General features: G+C 45.4%; 1 protein-coding gene across 1 annotated transcript in view; it reads left to right on the top strand.

Annotated features, from left to right (window-relative positions):
- LOC126543948 (1-phosphatidylinositol 4,5-bisphosphate phosphodiesterase epsilon-1-like) overlaps positions 1-16,703 on the top strand; it is a 212,706-nt gene that overhangs the window by 182,302 nt on the left and 13,701 nt on the right. Inside the window, exons 25-32 of the mRNA XM_072287433.1 lie at positions 380-504; positions 1,179-1,342; positions 2,594-2,752; positions 3,840-3,942; positions 4,706-4,908; positions 10,322-10,453; positions 11,090-11,287; positions 13,961-14,167. Of these exons, the coding sequence (XP_072143534.1) occupies positions 380-504; positions 1,179-1,342; positions 2,594-2,752; positions 3,840-3,942; positions 4,706-4,908; positions 10,322-10,453; positions 11,090-11,287; positions 13,961-14,167 (1,291 nt within the window). The remainder of the gene's footprint in view (positions 1-379; positions 505-1,178; positions 1,343-2,593; positions 2,753-3,839; positions 3,943-4,705; positions 4,909-10,321; positions 10,454-11,089; positions 11,288-13,960; positions 14,168-16,703) is intronic.

Genomic DNA, 16,703 nt, shown 5'->3' with positions numbered 1-16,703 from the left:
TGACACCAGCTTCAATTACACTTTTGTGCGTCGAAGTTCAGCCTCACAGACATGATGTGACAGAAACTGCCAATTACAACCTTGTGAAAAGCAGCGTGTCTTTCCCTCTTTTCTTTCCCAGCGCCAAGTTCCATCTCATAATCCGAATTTTTCTTGGCATAAAACACCGCGGATGCGTTAAAGAAAAGTGCTCGGATGGCAGAACTTTTGTATTAAGAACTGGTTACGATATAGCCGTTTATTATTAGTTACTGTTAGCACCCGAAATAGCTGGTGCTGAGCAGCTTAATTACTACTCTATTTGAGCGAGAACGTATTTCGTGAGTTATGTGCACTGTTTCCATTACCCATGTTCTACACCCTTAACGCCCTTCTGCACGCATTGCGAGAACCAACTGATGCGTACATATCCTGCCGGAATGAGAATAGACTCGTCCAACTTCAACCCAGTGGCATTCTGGGCCTTTGGACTGCAGATGGTTGCGCTCAACTATCAGACTGAAGGTACGTAAATTTCCGTGACTGTCAGCAGGAAAGCGGTGCAAGAAATGAATAAGCACGTTTACTGAGATCCGTGCACTTATAGTATGTTCGACTGGTCATTTCAGAGCACTCCGGTAGCGCTACAAAGTTCGGGCAAGGGAGAAACTAAGCGTAACTGTGAGCATAAGCGGAACCCAATGGCGGTAATTAAGGCCTCACTGTCGCTATTAGAACCCGCTTATTCTCATAATACAGTCTTAAGCTGCCTGGCATGACTTCTTTGTATAGCACTGCCAGAGACTTCTGGAACGACCTGCTGAACTGTGATACTATGAATGTGCTTCTTGGTAGCACTTGAAAGGCCACACAGAGGAATTAAACCCTGGCTACGAAACGAATGTTGCACATGCTACCTTAACGCGTTACGCTACTTTCTAAAGAAATTTTTTTTAGTTTTCTGCCACTGCCGGTCGTCTTTTCGCGTCTGAAGCAGTGCAAGGAGTCTACATTTACTTTGTCCTATCATCAACAAATACGTGGGTTTCATATGTACAGCGCAAGACTATATTTAGCTCTGCTACGTCATTCTCCCACATTTTTCGGTATTACAACTGTCTTAAAGGTGTTTTGGCCTCGCGAAGTACCTTAACATAACGCTTGCGCGCCTGTGCTTCTGCTATCTATCCTTCCCGCAGACACCGGCCTGCACATAAACACTGCCATGTTCGAGCAGAACGGCAGTTGCGGCTACGTTCTCAAGCCCAGCGCCATGTGGGACAAGAACAACATCATGCACGGCCAGTACAACCCGTGGGACAAGGAATTCGACGGCATCCATCCCCTCAACTTTCATATCACTGTAAGCGGCAGCTGGCATCGCAACTCACGTGCCGCCTGTCGCCGTCATCCGCGTATAAGCGCCGACCAAGGGCATGCATCTTGTGAAGGTCGCCCTACGTGACAGTACTCTCAGTATAGTCAAACTTGCTTCGTAGACGGCTTCGAAAGTACGGATAGTACTTGCTGCATGGTAGATGGTCACGATAAAGTGTGGCAAAGCCATTTAGTTGCGGACCGCCTTGCGACTACTTGTTGCGGAATATCTGGGACGAAAAGGCACACGAAGGTCCCACGAGCGTTAAGTCATCTTTAGTGAACTCAGAAATGGAGAGAAACACGAAAGAAAGGAGAAAGACAAGGGAAGTCAAGCAGAGCAGCAAATCCTGCTTGAGAGTTCCATCTGGATTATGAAGGAGGCCGTACAGTTCCTCTTGCTCGTGGTTCCTTAGCGTGCAATAAAGATCACAATATGCGCTCAGCTTTTGCATCGTCGTAAGGCGACCGCAGTGGTGGGTAATCGAACCCGCCATATCGTACGCATCTGCAGAACGCAATAGTCGCTGAGACACCACGAATGGAGCGGTGCATCTCAAGCTCGATTTCGGAACCACTTTGGCTGTTGCTAATTATGTCGGTCCCCTAAACAGCCTCGTCGTTCTTGCTGCGCCAAATATCCGCTGCAAAACGATCCCGACGTCTGTTTCAATTAGTGCCACGTTTTTAAAAGCGCCTCGTATTAGCACCATTGTTCGAACTCGTCATGCGGCACATGACAGCTGGGCACGTTATTTCGCTACTGTGTGTTTGTGTAAACAGACAAAGTATAATACGTTCTAAAACAACGTATTCCACGTTTGCAAATTTGGTCGGGACGCCCAAAATTGTTTCTATATTAAAGGTGTACAGCGACGATTATGGCGGCATGCAACGAGACGAACGTTGTCAGCAAAGAGTGTAAAGATCCTGGTTTTGCACCAACCGCAAATCTATAACACTGTTTCGTAGGCGATACTTTTAGGGATTCCTGTCACTTACTGCTAAGCCCATATGGCTGAGAGGTTGCGCGAATGCCCCCAAGTTGCTCTTTTTTGTTGGCGCACATTCGCGGTGTCAGTGACACCATTGAGGCATATATGTCGCGCCACTCTCTGTGCTCGTCTTATTCTAACAAGCACGCAGAGCTAGGGCGCTGGAATCGTGAAGGCTGCGTCGTTCGCTTATAGCGTCTGTGCCAATATCGACTACAGAGTGGCGCACTTTTTCGGTACAGGTGATCTCCGGCCAATACGTGTGCCAGAACACGTACGCCTGCAGCCCCCAGGTCGACGTCGAAGTGGTGGGCGTGCCGCTCGACTGCAATCGCCAGAAGACCAAGATCGTACAGCGCAACTCGCTCAACCCCATCTGGCAAGACAGCTTTTGCTTCCGGGTACGCCGCTTCTCCTGTCCGTCCAGCTGCAGCGCGAGAGATTGCTTCTTCGACGCCGCTTGGTGTTCTGCGCGGCAGAATAGCGAGTCGTGGCGCAAGCTGCGCCTCGCGGCTCTCACCTCGGGTTCATGTTATCCCCACATATGTTTTGGTCGCACCGGTCAGTGCGCGCCTTGATCGGCATATAGTGTTTGCCTTCATCATTAAAATACCTCTGCACAAAAAGCCTTTCTTCCATACCAATTGGCCACGACAAGAATGTAAGAACTTCATCTGGTGAAGCAGTGACGCCATTTATCTCTCACTCACAATTACAAGTCCGTAAATATATATCCGAAACCCTCGACAGTAATATTCACTGTTCAAAACAGATGCAACTTACACAGCTCCGTCTTGAGTACAAGGAGCACAAAGTACAGAAAAGTACTTCGCTCGTCTCGTGTCCCGTCTACGTTTTGCGCTGTTAACACCAGGAAAGTACAGAAAAGTCATCTGTCATACTATGTAGCAGCAGTCTTGTTTATTTCCTAGTAAGATTTTTTTTTTTTTTGCATTGTTCGCAGCCGTCAGCATTAAATCCGCATTGGTCTGGCAGGATGAAATAGGTGTCCTGCAGACGGCGCAAATTGCTCTGTTCAGCTAATAGTTGAGTTCCGGTCAATTCTGTTGGCTAAAAATAATTCCTCATTTGCAATCGGTCGACGTAAAATGACGAAGTTTCCCACTATGGTTGTTCGAAGCGGCCTTGACGTAATGGCCACGAGGCACTGCTTGTGATCGCGGTGCACTTGATTCGATCCCAGTTACAACACTTATTAACATCGCCAAGAGTTTTCGTGACACTCGGCATTTTTCGTTGAAGCTAGGCATCTCACCGATTGATGTCGAACCTGCGGTGCCGCACTGATTACTTCTTGTACGACTTCAGCACTTCACCTTACAATTTTCTAAGCAATCGCGAGGAAATTTCTGCCCGAAGCGTTTGTTCTGCTCACCGATTAGCGGCGTGTCGACTACACATCAGTACACCTTGTGCTGGAATCGTTCACACCTGACTCGTGCTATTTTCTTTCCATGCATTTTCCAGATCGCTTTCGCAGAATTGGCTTTTCTACGCTTCTCTGTAATAGACGTGATGACAAATCACATTCTCACTCAAAGAGTAATTCCCATCAAGAGCCTGAAGCAAGGTAAGTTCACTTTGAAAAAAAATGTCATTGTGTTGGTTCACTTATATCGCTTTGCCGTAAACGAATTTAAATCGAGAATGCTAGCTTAAATATATTTCCGCAGCCACAAAGCGAAACCCAAGTCAGGCTTTAGCAGAAGTAGATTACTTTACACCTATTATTTAGTTTCTCTTTACTAATGTGTAATCGAATTCTCTTGGTCACATTCCCACAAGCGGTGACGCCATAAAGAAGTTTTCTTTTTTTCTTGTTTTCTGATACGTACAGTACAAAAAGACAGTTGCGCTGACTTAGTTTATTTACATTTTCTTGCCGTCTGGTGTTCCGTCTTTCATTTAGACGATAACTGTGTGCATACAGTTCACGGCGGGAAGGGTTGATGGATTGGGCAAAGCAGAATGGCACGTTTGCGGCCGTATCCAAAGGTGATGATATAAAAACCGAGAATGGAAGTCGTACATTGGAAGCGGGGCTAAACCAAGTCAAAGGTTCCAAGAAAGGCGGTCTGGCTTGTCCGTATAGCTTCTCTGCCAAGCCGGCCCTGCCATCATTGACGAGTTATTGTTGCATGCCTACACGCGAGGGGGGTGCAAAGGGTCGCAGAGACCGCCGTGTAGAAGATGGTTGTAGAGTAATCGAAACGGTTCCCGGCCTTTATGGAGCACTAAAAGTTATTCTTCAAACTTCGCTTCTCGCTGTGTTCACGGCCGGGGCAGGCGCCCTTTCTGAGGAGTTGGGTTGACGCGCGATGGCATGGTTGCAGGTTACAGGCACGTGCGCTTGCGCAGCCCTCAGAACCAGCCGCTTCCTCTGTCGTCGCTCTTCGTGTACTCCGAGTTCGAGGAAGAAGGGCTCGAAGTGGTCCACCAGAATGGAGACCTGCTCGAAGGCTCAATCCTCAAGAAGGCCAAGGGAAAGACCAAGGAGCTATCCACATCCGAAAGCATTCGCTGCGACGGCAGAGAAGTGAGTGTTGCAAGAGAATGCCTTAAAAATAAATGTACAGAAAACAAAGGCAGTTTTGTTTCACGCTAGAAACAAGAAGATAACATTAAATCAAAGGGTTCTGCTTAACTCAACTCCAATTGAAATAGTGCCTTCTATTAAAACACTGGGTGTTGTCTTCCACGATACCTTGTCTTGGGACGAGCACATAGATCAGTTAACAACAAAACTCTCCCAAGTAATCGGCCTCATATATCGGAACGCAAGCATACTACCACGCAGTGTAATGATGCTAATTTACAATACTTTATTTTGTTCCAGACTTAATTATTGTCACCTAGTTTGGGCCTCTACGACGCAAACCAATCTGCAAAAAATCCATGTTTTGCAAAAAAAGTTTCTTCGAGTTATTGCAGATGTACCCAGGTACCATCCATCTGAGCCCTTATTTCGCAGCTACAACATAATGCCAGTAACAAATATTTATGATTATTGCCTGTACAAGCGATATAAACAAGAGATAAAAAATAATACTTGTTTCTTGCGTCAGTTAGCGAAGTTGAAATATCACTCTACTACATATAATACGCGAAATTGTGAAACATGGGCAATAGATACTTGTAGGACAACATATGGCTTACAAATGTTGAAAAACCGGCTGCCAAGGTTATTAAATACGCTACAGAAACAAAATATAGAGCCTGACAAAATTACTCTTGCGGACCTTCGAAAATACTTTAGTGCGTAGAAGAAGAAAACAAAAAGGGAAAAAAGAATAGTACAGTTAGTGTATAATTTTGCTGCACTTTTACTGCGGAGTTATCTGCGCTTTCTGCGGTTCATCTTGTGTGCGCTGGTCTCTGGTGGCGTTCTTGTATGGATAAACAGTGTCTTGAAAGCTGAATGTTTGCACTTCATAATTGTATAACTTCAAATTGTATTGTATTAGTTGTATTGCAATTGTAATTGTATTAATTGTATTGCAATTGTAATTGTATTAATTGTATAACTTCAAATTGTATAACATAATTTGTATAACGATGTCTGAATATGGAATGAGTTTTATCTTTTTGTATGTATGGATTTCAGTGAGTGCTGATCATAACTTTTATAATTTGCTGACTGCTACGTGAAGTTGCCAGTGCGGGGGCCTGCGGCCTTGTCAAGCTGCAATGCGACAGCTTTTTCTGTAGGCCTCCGGCATCGTGTATTTCGGATGCAAATAAAGTTATTATTATTATTATTATTATTATTATTATTATTATTATTATTATTATTATTATTATTATTATTATTATTATTATTATTATTATTATTATTATTAATCGGGCCACCTTCGAGCACGTCCGAGCGATTGCTTTGGCCGGCTTGGAAAATGCGCCGCCTCTTTCCGGTGCGGTTTTGGGCGCACGTCGGGAATTCTTTGCCGTCAAAAAATGCTCCGAGCGCTGTGTGCCCAAGAGCTACACGATCGACCGAGCCTGTCGCAAATTTATTGCGAGATCTTCTTGAAGCTGAATGTAATTCACCAAATCGCCAACTTCCAACTTCTATAATGAGGGAACCAGAAATTCGGATGAAGTTGCAGAATATAGTGGCTCGATCGTCGCATAGTTGACGATAGGCAAGTTCTTTCGGCAGGGCTTGTGAAGTATATTTATTCTCATACAAATAAATAACGTGAAAACGAATTACTCCGCTTTGTAACTTTTACATATATTTCTCGCCCCAATGTTTACGTAAATTTCAGAAAACAAACGAGAACGCTGTATGAATGGCACTTTTTTTTGCTAACTAGATTAAAGAAAATTTGGACGTAACGCCATTTCGAAGGGTAAAGAAATCGGCCGTGATTTTTTTTTTCACATTGAACATATGAGGAAAGAAAAAGAAGACAAGAAAAAAAAATGGCTTAGAGAATTAGCTCAAATCACTTCACTACAGACGAATTATCCACCCAGGAGGGTAAATAATTCGTCGCACGTAATTTACGAGAAAAGCAAAAGCAATGCATTCAGTAATTAAACTAATTACATTAGTTAACTTCGTATTTGCAAAATTTACGGTGCATGTTTACATAATAAAGTTGGGGGGAATTATTATAAAAGTCTTGTTCCCTGTTTCTACAATTTTCTGGGCTCTCTTTTTTTAAGTGTTCGAAGTAAAAAAAAAAAAAAAGAAATCACTGTACGTACGATATGCCTGGAATTCGCGAAACAGTTTCTAGTAGGATATTCCGCCTGTCCACGACCTGTTCTGGGGCCGAATTCATCAGGCTTTGCGTTCGTAAGTGCTCTTTGCCATTGGCATCCAGCGTCAGAATTGACTGGAATTAGCCGTTACGAACGATTCTGTAGCTTTAAGCGCTGTATGTTAGTGCTAGCCCTGATTTGTTCACTAAGATGTTACGCATTTTGCGAGCCATAATTTACGAATGTATATTACAACTGTTATGTAGCGCTGCTTCTCAGCACTGGATTTCTCCTCGGCACTCATAAGCGTTAACAGGAACATCAACGGATATGGCTACAGATTTTGAGGACATATGTTTCGAAACTGTTTGCTATAGGCGCAAGATGTCTGCCAAATGAATATGATGTTGCTGTTTAGTAAATAATTACGAAGTCAATTGGTGGTACATTGTTACAATTCTGGGGTATTACGCGGCAAAACAACGATATGATTATGAGGCACGCCGTAGTGCGTGGCTCCAGATTAATTTGGACCACCTGGGGTTCTTTAACGTGCACCCAATGAACGGTGCACAGGCGTTTTTTTTTTTTTTTCTTGTTTCTTCTTATGCATTTTGTCCAACGCCAAAAGCACTAAGCAACCGCGCTGGTTGAAACTTTGTTAGTAAACTAATATCATGTTGCCAATTTCGTGCAAGTAACGTCCGCCTCTGGGCAACTATAATATTGATGATAGAAATGGGATATTTGCCACAGGCGATATTAAATGTCTGTTTCTACTAACAGAAATCACCCGGTATAACGAAAAGCCTAGTGAGACATTACTGCGATATTTGCTGGCTCGCCGTCGCGCTGTCCTTTCCGTTTCTGCGTCTGTTGTCTTTCGTTGGCTTTAAAATTCTCTCGAAGCGCCCGCTGTTCATTGCGCAATCGAGAAGAAAATTACAATATAAACTGCTGCGCAGTCACGTTCACTGTGCTGCATCTTTTTTTCTTCTTCTTCTTTGTTGGCCAATATTTTCAGCTGCAGCCACAGCGAAGCGCCTTCCCAAAATCACCACACCCTACCTTTTTCCCCAATTTGGCACACGAAAATGCATTCCGAGCGATAGGCCAAACTGGCTGCGAAGTGCATCCTCAATCACGATGACAGGGTCTGCCGAGCGGCGGCCGGCGCCAACCTCGTTTTCACCTTCTCTGTGTTATCGGAAACGGCTGCAATTTCACCCGAATGCAGCGTCGATAGAAAAAAGAAGGCGCCGCAGTGTGTCACCCCGCCCCTGCTGTGAAGGCGGCGCATAGCGAGATTGCCGGCTTCATTTGCCAACATGATTCGCTGGCGATACGAATCCCCGCGCTCTTTCGCCTCGACACTGGCAAGTATAGTACAGCGTGAATAAATTTCGAATACCGCAGGTTTGCCTTCCGCCTGTTTGCCCTTGTAAGATGGGGGGTGACGCTGCGATGGTAACCACGACGTGGAGGTGGTTAAGTGCGCTCTGCGTTGCTCGTGCACTTTAAAGATAGTACCGTGCCTGCGCTCGGAAGTGCGAGGTTTTTATTTATGTATTATTTTCATGGTGAAAGGGGGTACTTGTTCTGTTTTCACAAAAACAACGCAACGGAACATTTAAGCCCCCCCCCCCCCCCCCCCCGCCCTTGTGTGTGTGCGTGTGTGTGTGTGTGTGGAGAGCTTTTTTTTCTCTTTAGCTACATTTGCTTATGGTTTAAGTTGAAACGCTTTTCCACGTGATTCTGCAGACCAGCTAGACAAGTGCTCTTTATTATAGTGTAGCCGACTTAATGCAAAGTAAATAGGACAAAACAATGCTCTGTATCAAGGTGCAGCAAATTTCATGGAGGACTGTAGTGGGCTCTCGTCTCTGGTGTAACCAGAGTTACTTCTTCCTTTCTTTCTTTTTCTTCCTTTCTCTCTTTTTCTTTCTTTCTTTCTCTCCCAACGTCCCTTGCGCGCTTGCGCTTACACTTTGACATACTTAAGAGCAGAACTAGGCAAAAAATGCAGCCGTTTATTATTATTATTTTATTATGATCAATATTATGTAGCTGTTTATTCAGTCTTGTTTTTGTTTTCGCATTCTATTTTTTATCCCATAATTTTAATCGTACTTGTTTTACATTTTTTCTTTTTTTTTTCAGTGCACGAACGCCCAGACCTCAGTGTTGTTCCTTGGTACATTGATTGATTGATTGATTGATTGATTGATTGATTGATTGATTGATTGATTGATTGATTGATTGATTGATTGATTGATTGATTGATTGATTGATTGATTGATTGATTGATTGATTGATTGATTGATTGATTGATTGATTTTAAGGTGAAGATTACAGTGTGAGAGTGTTCTCGCCAGCTCGACTCTAGCGGAGTTAAGTCCAAGCAGTCGCGGACTGTTTTGCTGCTCATTTCTCATACTTCTATAGAGCGTCACGTTTCAACGCTGGTGCCAGTCAGCAGCACACAACGAACGGTTCCTACGTCTAGTGATGTGTTGACTGATGAAAAGTTCATCAGCGAATGCCTTAGGCGCTTGAAGCCTTCTCTATCCTGCGGCCCTGATAGCGTCCCCACCGCAATTCTGAAAGCTTACGGCAGTATACTTGCTCCAGTATTGACACCTATATTTAATAACTCTGAATACTTCCACTTTCATGGAAGGGAAAAATTGTCTTCTAATATGGCCAGCATCAGGATCGGCTGAAATTAGCCCCTACGAACGATTATATAGCTTAAGAGCTATGAGTCTATGTTTCAACGCATAAAACAACGTTTTTCTTTCTAGAAAAAGTAACTGCATCGCCAATGCATATCGTCGCATACTTTGAAAATGAATATCTCGAAACTGGTGCAGTCCTGAGAATTCGTCCCAAGTGTATACGCCTTGCGAACTCATCGGGTATAATTAGTAGATTTAAATATGTGCCGTAAAATAATAAATAAGAAAGTAAATTAGCGTAATTATGCTAGTTATTTAATTAAGCATTTTGATTTGTTGTAGAACTAATGGCTGCCTCATCGAGTAGTTTAGCTCATGCGTTAAGACTGTGCATTCTGCCACAGGCAATCTTTAAAAATTTCGTGCAGCAAAAAAAAAAACCCTATATAAATTTGCGCAATCTGAGCATCAGTATTCTTGAGGACCTTTATTGAAGCCTCGTCATTTCTGAGTATTCAAGGTGCGCAAGTATAATCCTCCTTTGCCTAACGCTTTTTATCGCAGAACCTGGTCGCCGGAACTCAGGGTCTGAAGCGACGAATGTTTTTCCTAGTGGTGCATGGTGTAATGCCCGATGAACCAAAAACAATACTGAAGGTAACGGAGGACACCACATCGCGAGAAGTTATTGCTCAAGTAAGTGAAAGCTTGCCACAGTGCATGCATGTCGGTCGACTGTCGTGCGCACAATGCTCGCTAATGGCTTTGCGCACGCGCAGTGCCTCTCAGATCAGTTGGTATTCCCCACCTACAACGGGGGCCGCATCCACAAAGCTTTTAATTCGTAAGCGCTGCTCGCCATTGGCTGTCTGCCTTCGCTAAGAGCACAACAATTGGCCGGCATCGGCTCTCTTACGAACACTTTTAGCGTAAGAACACTTTCGTGAACACAGATTACGAATGCCTGAGGTGCTCCTTCAGCGTGTCAAATCCTACGGCAGACCTTTGAGCTTGTTCCTGCGTTTGTACTTATGTACTCGCCAGTGGTAGTAGCGGTACAGTAAAACTCTCCCCGTGATCACGTTTCATACTATTGCATGCTGTGTAACCTTTACCGACCTTCAGTCGCCTAATCCTGATTTCTGTGCACAAGAGTGACACGGGCTTGTTGTTGAGGCAAATTGCTTGTTCAACTTTTTACTCGCAACGCGCTTAATCGCGAAGCGTGCGGAATAGAATCAGTCGCGTGCCCTTGTGGTAGCACGCACGACAGGGTTATGCGTCGGTCACTATGCCTTTGTAAGCAAACCATGCCGTTCCCACTGACCACAGGCGCTCCACAAGGCCAACAAGCTGGGCGACCGTCTCGACGACTATGTCCTCATGGAGGAGACGCAGAAAAATTGGGACCGAGTTACCCAGGAAAAAAGTACCACGCAGAGGATCCTAGACCCGGACGAATGCCCGCTGCTGTCGCAGACAACGGGGGCCAACATGGAGAGCCGTTTTATACTCAAGAAATTGGCAGACGTGAGTGCACCGCGACTTCTTTCCGATCCCCGCGTATGACCACCGAGGCACGTGGGTGTTTCGCAGAATCGCATTTCGGCTGTTCTACACCTGCTTCACAGCGCACAACAAGGAGTTGTAGCGCGGCCAGTCATAAATTACATCTTTAGCGCCGGCCGAGTTTCCCTGATCAGTTCGCGCTGAAACTGTCGCTGTGTGCGCGCACTGTATTGCACGCACCAGCATTTCGCAGTGTTAATTCAAGGCACGTGTCGTGCGAAGTTAATCGAGAGAAGCCATTTCACTGAACACTGGCATCCATGTCATCAACTCGGACTTGTAGGCTATGCTAAACAAACATGTGCCGCCCTGCTCATATCTACCCGCTGGTTCAAAACGACCTATATAGCGCGCCGTATGTCAAGGTAAAAGCGATAAATAAATAAATAAATAAATAAATAAATAAATAAATAAATAAATAAATAAATAAATGTAGCAGTGTAGCGACAGCCCGTATTGCCAAGGGCGAAACGCGTCATGTAAGAGGCGTGTATGCAGCCGGGCTCCTCTCACGTGCTTCGATGGTGATAATGACGTCTATGTCATGTCATGCATGTCATCCATGTGCTATGTCATTCTTGGCATGTCAAGCATACCATGCGTGTCATGCATTGATGTCATTCATGTCATGCCATGCATATAACGTGCAAGACATGGCATGACACGAATGTCATGTCATGCGCGTCATTTTTGTCATGTCATGTCATTCGTGTCATACCGTGAACGAGAAGAAAGGAAACCGAGGGCCCCTATATTTTATCAGTCAGAATCATAAGAAGCCAACGGTAGCTGTGAACCAAAGTTGTGTTCCTTGGCATACCGGCAACTGTTTAAAAAAATATTTGCGGCTTTTACTCAGAGATATATGATTACTACTTTGACCCTGGAGAGAATGTTTGTGCGGTTTTTCCTCGCCTTTCGTGTCACGTGAGCAACTCCTCTTATAACTTACCCACAACATTTGTGGAAGGATAGAAGCCTTGAAACGCGCTGCTAGGACTCAATATTGAAGAGTCACAAAATGAAGCAACACACGGCATGCTTACATTTGTATAGTGCACTTTTGGGACATCTGACTGGTAGCCTTTCACCGATAAAGCTCTGGTATGCAAGGAAATGTAGCAATACCCGCCGTGGTTGCTCAGTGGCTATGGTGTTGGACTGCTGAGCACGAGGCCGCGGGATCGAATCCCGGCCCCGGCGGCTGCATTTCGATGGGGGCGAAATGCGAAAACACCCGTGTACTTAGATTTAGGTGCACGTTAAAGAACCCCAAGTGGTCCAAATTTCCGGAGTCCTTCACTACGGCGTGCCTCATAATCAGAAAATGGTTTTAGCAAATAAAACCCCATAATTTAAATGGAGCAAGAGTGACGAACAGTGTCGACTTTCAATTCCTGAAACCGGCTTCGGTGACCTCACAGGACAGCGACTTTTGTACACTCTCTGAACGTGCTGCAAACGTAGCACTAACCTCATTGGCTTCGCTAATAAAAGTGATAATTTGCCGCCGAGCCATGTCATGGAAAGCGTGGAGTAAGTTATCAACGAGTACAACCTGATTTATGGAACGTTCGGCTGGTCACTTTAGAGTGCCCTGGAGCGCTTTCGCGGGGCGATTTACATTCAGCTGGTTGAAATCGAGCGCACGGAACACATTCGCCTCGCTCATTGAGAACGCCACGCTCCAGCTCAGAGCTCTCGGAGGCGCTCCCATCTCCAACCTTGGAGCGCGGCCGAAGATCCGACAGAAACTCGATCACGTGGCTACTCCGATTGCTCTGGGAGCACTTAACACGTTCGGTAGGGGCAGGCTTTCTTTGGCTCCAGCCTCGATAGGACTGCGCATCGCTGCAAGCCGAAATGGTGCTCGGTAGGAACCAGTCAGAGATGCACCATTAGTGTTATTCTTTCTGAGGAGAAAAATTCTGAAGAAAAAATTTGCAGCTTTTACTCAGTGATATATAATTATTACTTTGACACTGGAGAGAATGTTTGTGCGGTTTTTCCTCGCCTTTCGTGTCACGTGAGCAACTCCTCTTATAAGTTACTCACAACATTTGCGGAAGGATAGAAGCCTTTTGAGCAAAACTTGAGCGATAAAGTACTTATGTAAACGGGAAAACATACATATTTCTGACGTGCGAGAGCACGTACGCATGTCGCAGTGCACCAGATGCTCTTACAAGAACGGGACGCGCACAGCGCAGTCACCGTTAGCTCGGCTTTACAGGGAGTTGCGGGGAAAGAAATCCAGCTGGGGCGCATGAAGTACTCGCAGGGAATCATGCGTGAACTACTTTTAGGTTTCTATCCGGAAAGAAATTGCCCGAATGAAGTATTTTCGCAAACGAAGGAGAAATTTCCGGCATTGTATGTAACCTCAACAGTTGCTAGCCGCGTTGCCAAGTGAGATGGTGCCGTTTTGAATGCTGAGACACTAATTGTGTTTTCGGGTACAGTTCTATGTACCAGCGTATATGTCCAGAATGCTATCAAATGTGTAGTGCAACCTTGTAGTCAACGACTAAATTTACGGGCGCCTTCTGTGGTCATTCATCTGCGGCGATCGAGCTTTAATTGGTGCGTATGCCGCCAGCAGTTTGCCCATTGAGAGTCTGGTGCCACGCGCAGGATCCGAGCACACGGGCGTGGATGACGACCATCAAATCTTCGAGCAACAAGGAGCGCCGCAAAGCGGACTCCGGCGAGGGCGGCCTCACAGAGTGGAGCGACGGCGAGGATACCTACTTGGTCTGCGTCTACAATGTGTCCGCAGACCAGCCGTACGCGATTCTGAAGGCTCCGATAAGCAGCACTGCTCAGGATATTATTGCTCAGGTACGGCTATACACGCTACCAGCTAGGTTCTATGCTGGGCGTTCACCTGTACACTCGCCTTCCCCGCGGTAGCTCTTACATAGTTATAAAACACCTATCGTTGTTGTTGTCGTTGTTGTTTGACCATGTCGAAAAGTGTGGAATGGGCATTATCTGGTACTTATCACACGCACGATTCTTTGTTTAATACTGTGTTCCTTAAGCTACTGCGTTCTATATCTTAATGCGCGCGCGAAGATCAGGAGCACATTAAACCTCAAATGCGCTGTTTAAACCAGCTATGACCGCTGGATACATGACAACAGATTCCATAAAACACTGCTTCAATTCATACACAACACAGGCCTCACAGCACACATATAATACACATATACGCATCAAGAATTATGCCTTAAGGGCAAGTCTTTATCGCAATAAAAAAAAAAAACGCGGTTTCAATGCGCGTCTAGAGAGAGAAAGAGAGAGCAAATGATGAATGAAAGGTAAGGAGGTTAACCAGGACTGAGCCCGGTTGGCTACCCTACACTGGGAAAAGGGAAAAGGGGACAGAAAGATTAAAAGCAGAAGAGAAAGTCCACTGGGGATATAATTCGGTCACTCAGTCCTGATCACAGACGCTGACTCCATCAGGTAGCTTTCAAATATCGCAGCAGCGCTTTTGTGGCTATCTGTAGCTGCGATATGCGACGCCATGGTCCCAAGATCTTGTGGAAGGTGAACGGCTTCCTATCTAACTGATTGAGAGCTGTGCAGAGGCCATGTCTTTCATTTTCAAAAGATGGGCAGTAGCACAGTAGATGTTCTATAGTTTCCTCGACACCGCAGGCATACACTCGGCGCTATCAGCCGTGCCAATCAAAAACGTATATGCATTGGTGAATGCGACGCCCAAGCGTAAGCGGCACAGCATTGTTTCCTCATTACGTGGAAGCCCTGGTAACTACCGCAGTTGCATAGATGGATCGAAGAAATGCAATCGATGTTGAGTGAACTCAGGTGTGTGCCACTTCTCCAATGGCGTACGGTGCGCTAGCTTGCTTAAGTGTTGGGCTGCGTCAGTCCGCGATAAAGGTACAGTAACAAGGGTTGCTCCTTCGTGTGCTTTCCTAGCAGCTTCGTCAGCGAGGTCGTTGCCGGAGATACCGCAATGGCCAGGCAGCCACTGAAACACGACGTCGTGTCCTTTCGCGATCATATAACGGCGCATTTCTCGTATCTCCGACACGATGCGCGTCTAAACTGCAAATACGTTCATGGAAGCTGTATTTTGCTGAGCCCGTGACCAGCGATGCGCTTTGTTTAAGCTTCGTACTTTACTGTCCCACAGTGGCGGTGAAATTGTAGCTTTTCCCATTTCGACATCTACGTTAGAAACACAACAATGATAGGCTAAATCAAAAATTATGGGGTTTTACGTGCCAAAACCACTTTCTGATTATGAGGCACGCCGTAGTGGAGGACTCCGGAAATTTCGACCACCTGAGGTTCTTTAACGTGCACCTAAATCTAAGCACACGGGTGTTTTCGCATTTCGCCCCCATCGAAATGCGGCCGCCGTGGCCAGGATTCGATCCCGCGACCTCGTGCTCAGGAGCCCAACACCATAGCCACTGAGCAACCACGGCGGGTGATAGGCTAAATCCCATGCCACGGTACCAGCCAACAGCAATGGATACATTTTAGGGCAGCATTCACCTAGATCAAGCATTCATAGTTCAAGTGTCTGAGGAGTTCTATAGAGATTTATACAGTACCAGTGGCACCCACGACGATAATTGAAGAAAGAATAGTCAAGAGGAATTCGAAATCCCACAGGTAACGCCGGAAGAACTAAAGAAAGCCTTGGGAGCTATGCAAAGGCGGAAGGCAGCTGGGGAGGATCTGGGTAACAGCAGATTTGTTGAAGGATGGTGGGCAGATTGTTCTAGAGAAACTGGCCACCCTGTATACGCAATGCCTCATGACCTCGAGCGTACCGGAATCTTGGAAGAACGCTAACATAATCCTAATCCATAAGAAAGGGGACGCCAAAGACTTGAAAAATTATAGACCGATCAGCTTACTGTCAGTTGCCTACAAACTATTTACTAAGGTAATCGCAAATAGAATCAGGAACACCTTAGACTTCTGTCAAGCAAAGTACCAGGCAGGATTCCGTAAAGGCTACTCAACAATAGACCATATTCACACTATCAATCAGGTGATAGAGAAATGTGCGGAATATAACCAACCATTATATATAGCTTTCATTGATTACGAGAAAGCGTTTGATTCAGTCGAAACCTCAGCAGTCATGGAGGCATTGCGGAATCAGGGTGTAGACGAGCCATATGTAAAAATACTGAAAGATATCTACAGCGGCTTCACAGCCACCGTAGTCCTCCATAAAGAAAGCAACAAAATCCCAATAAAGAAAGGCGTCAGACAGGGAGATACGATCTCTCCAATGCTATTCACAGCGTGTTTAAAGGAGGTATTCAGAGACCTGGATTGCGAAGAATTGAGGATAAAAGTTGATGGAGAATACCTTAGTAAC

Source organism: Dermacentor andersoni, chromosome 1 (assembly GCF_023375885.2).
Source record: "Dermacentor andersoni chromosome 1, qqDerAnde1_hic_scaffold, whole genome shotgun sequence".
Lineage (NCBI taxonomy): Eukaryota > Metazoa > Arthropoda > Arachnida > Ixodida > Ixodidae > Dermacentor > Dermacentor andersoni.
The sequence above is the reverse complement of the archived record's forward strand: the minus strand, read 5'-3'. Positions and strand labels throughout refer to the sequence as shown.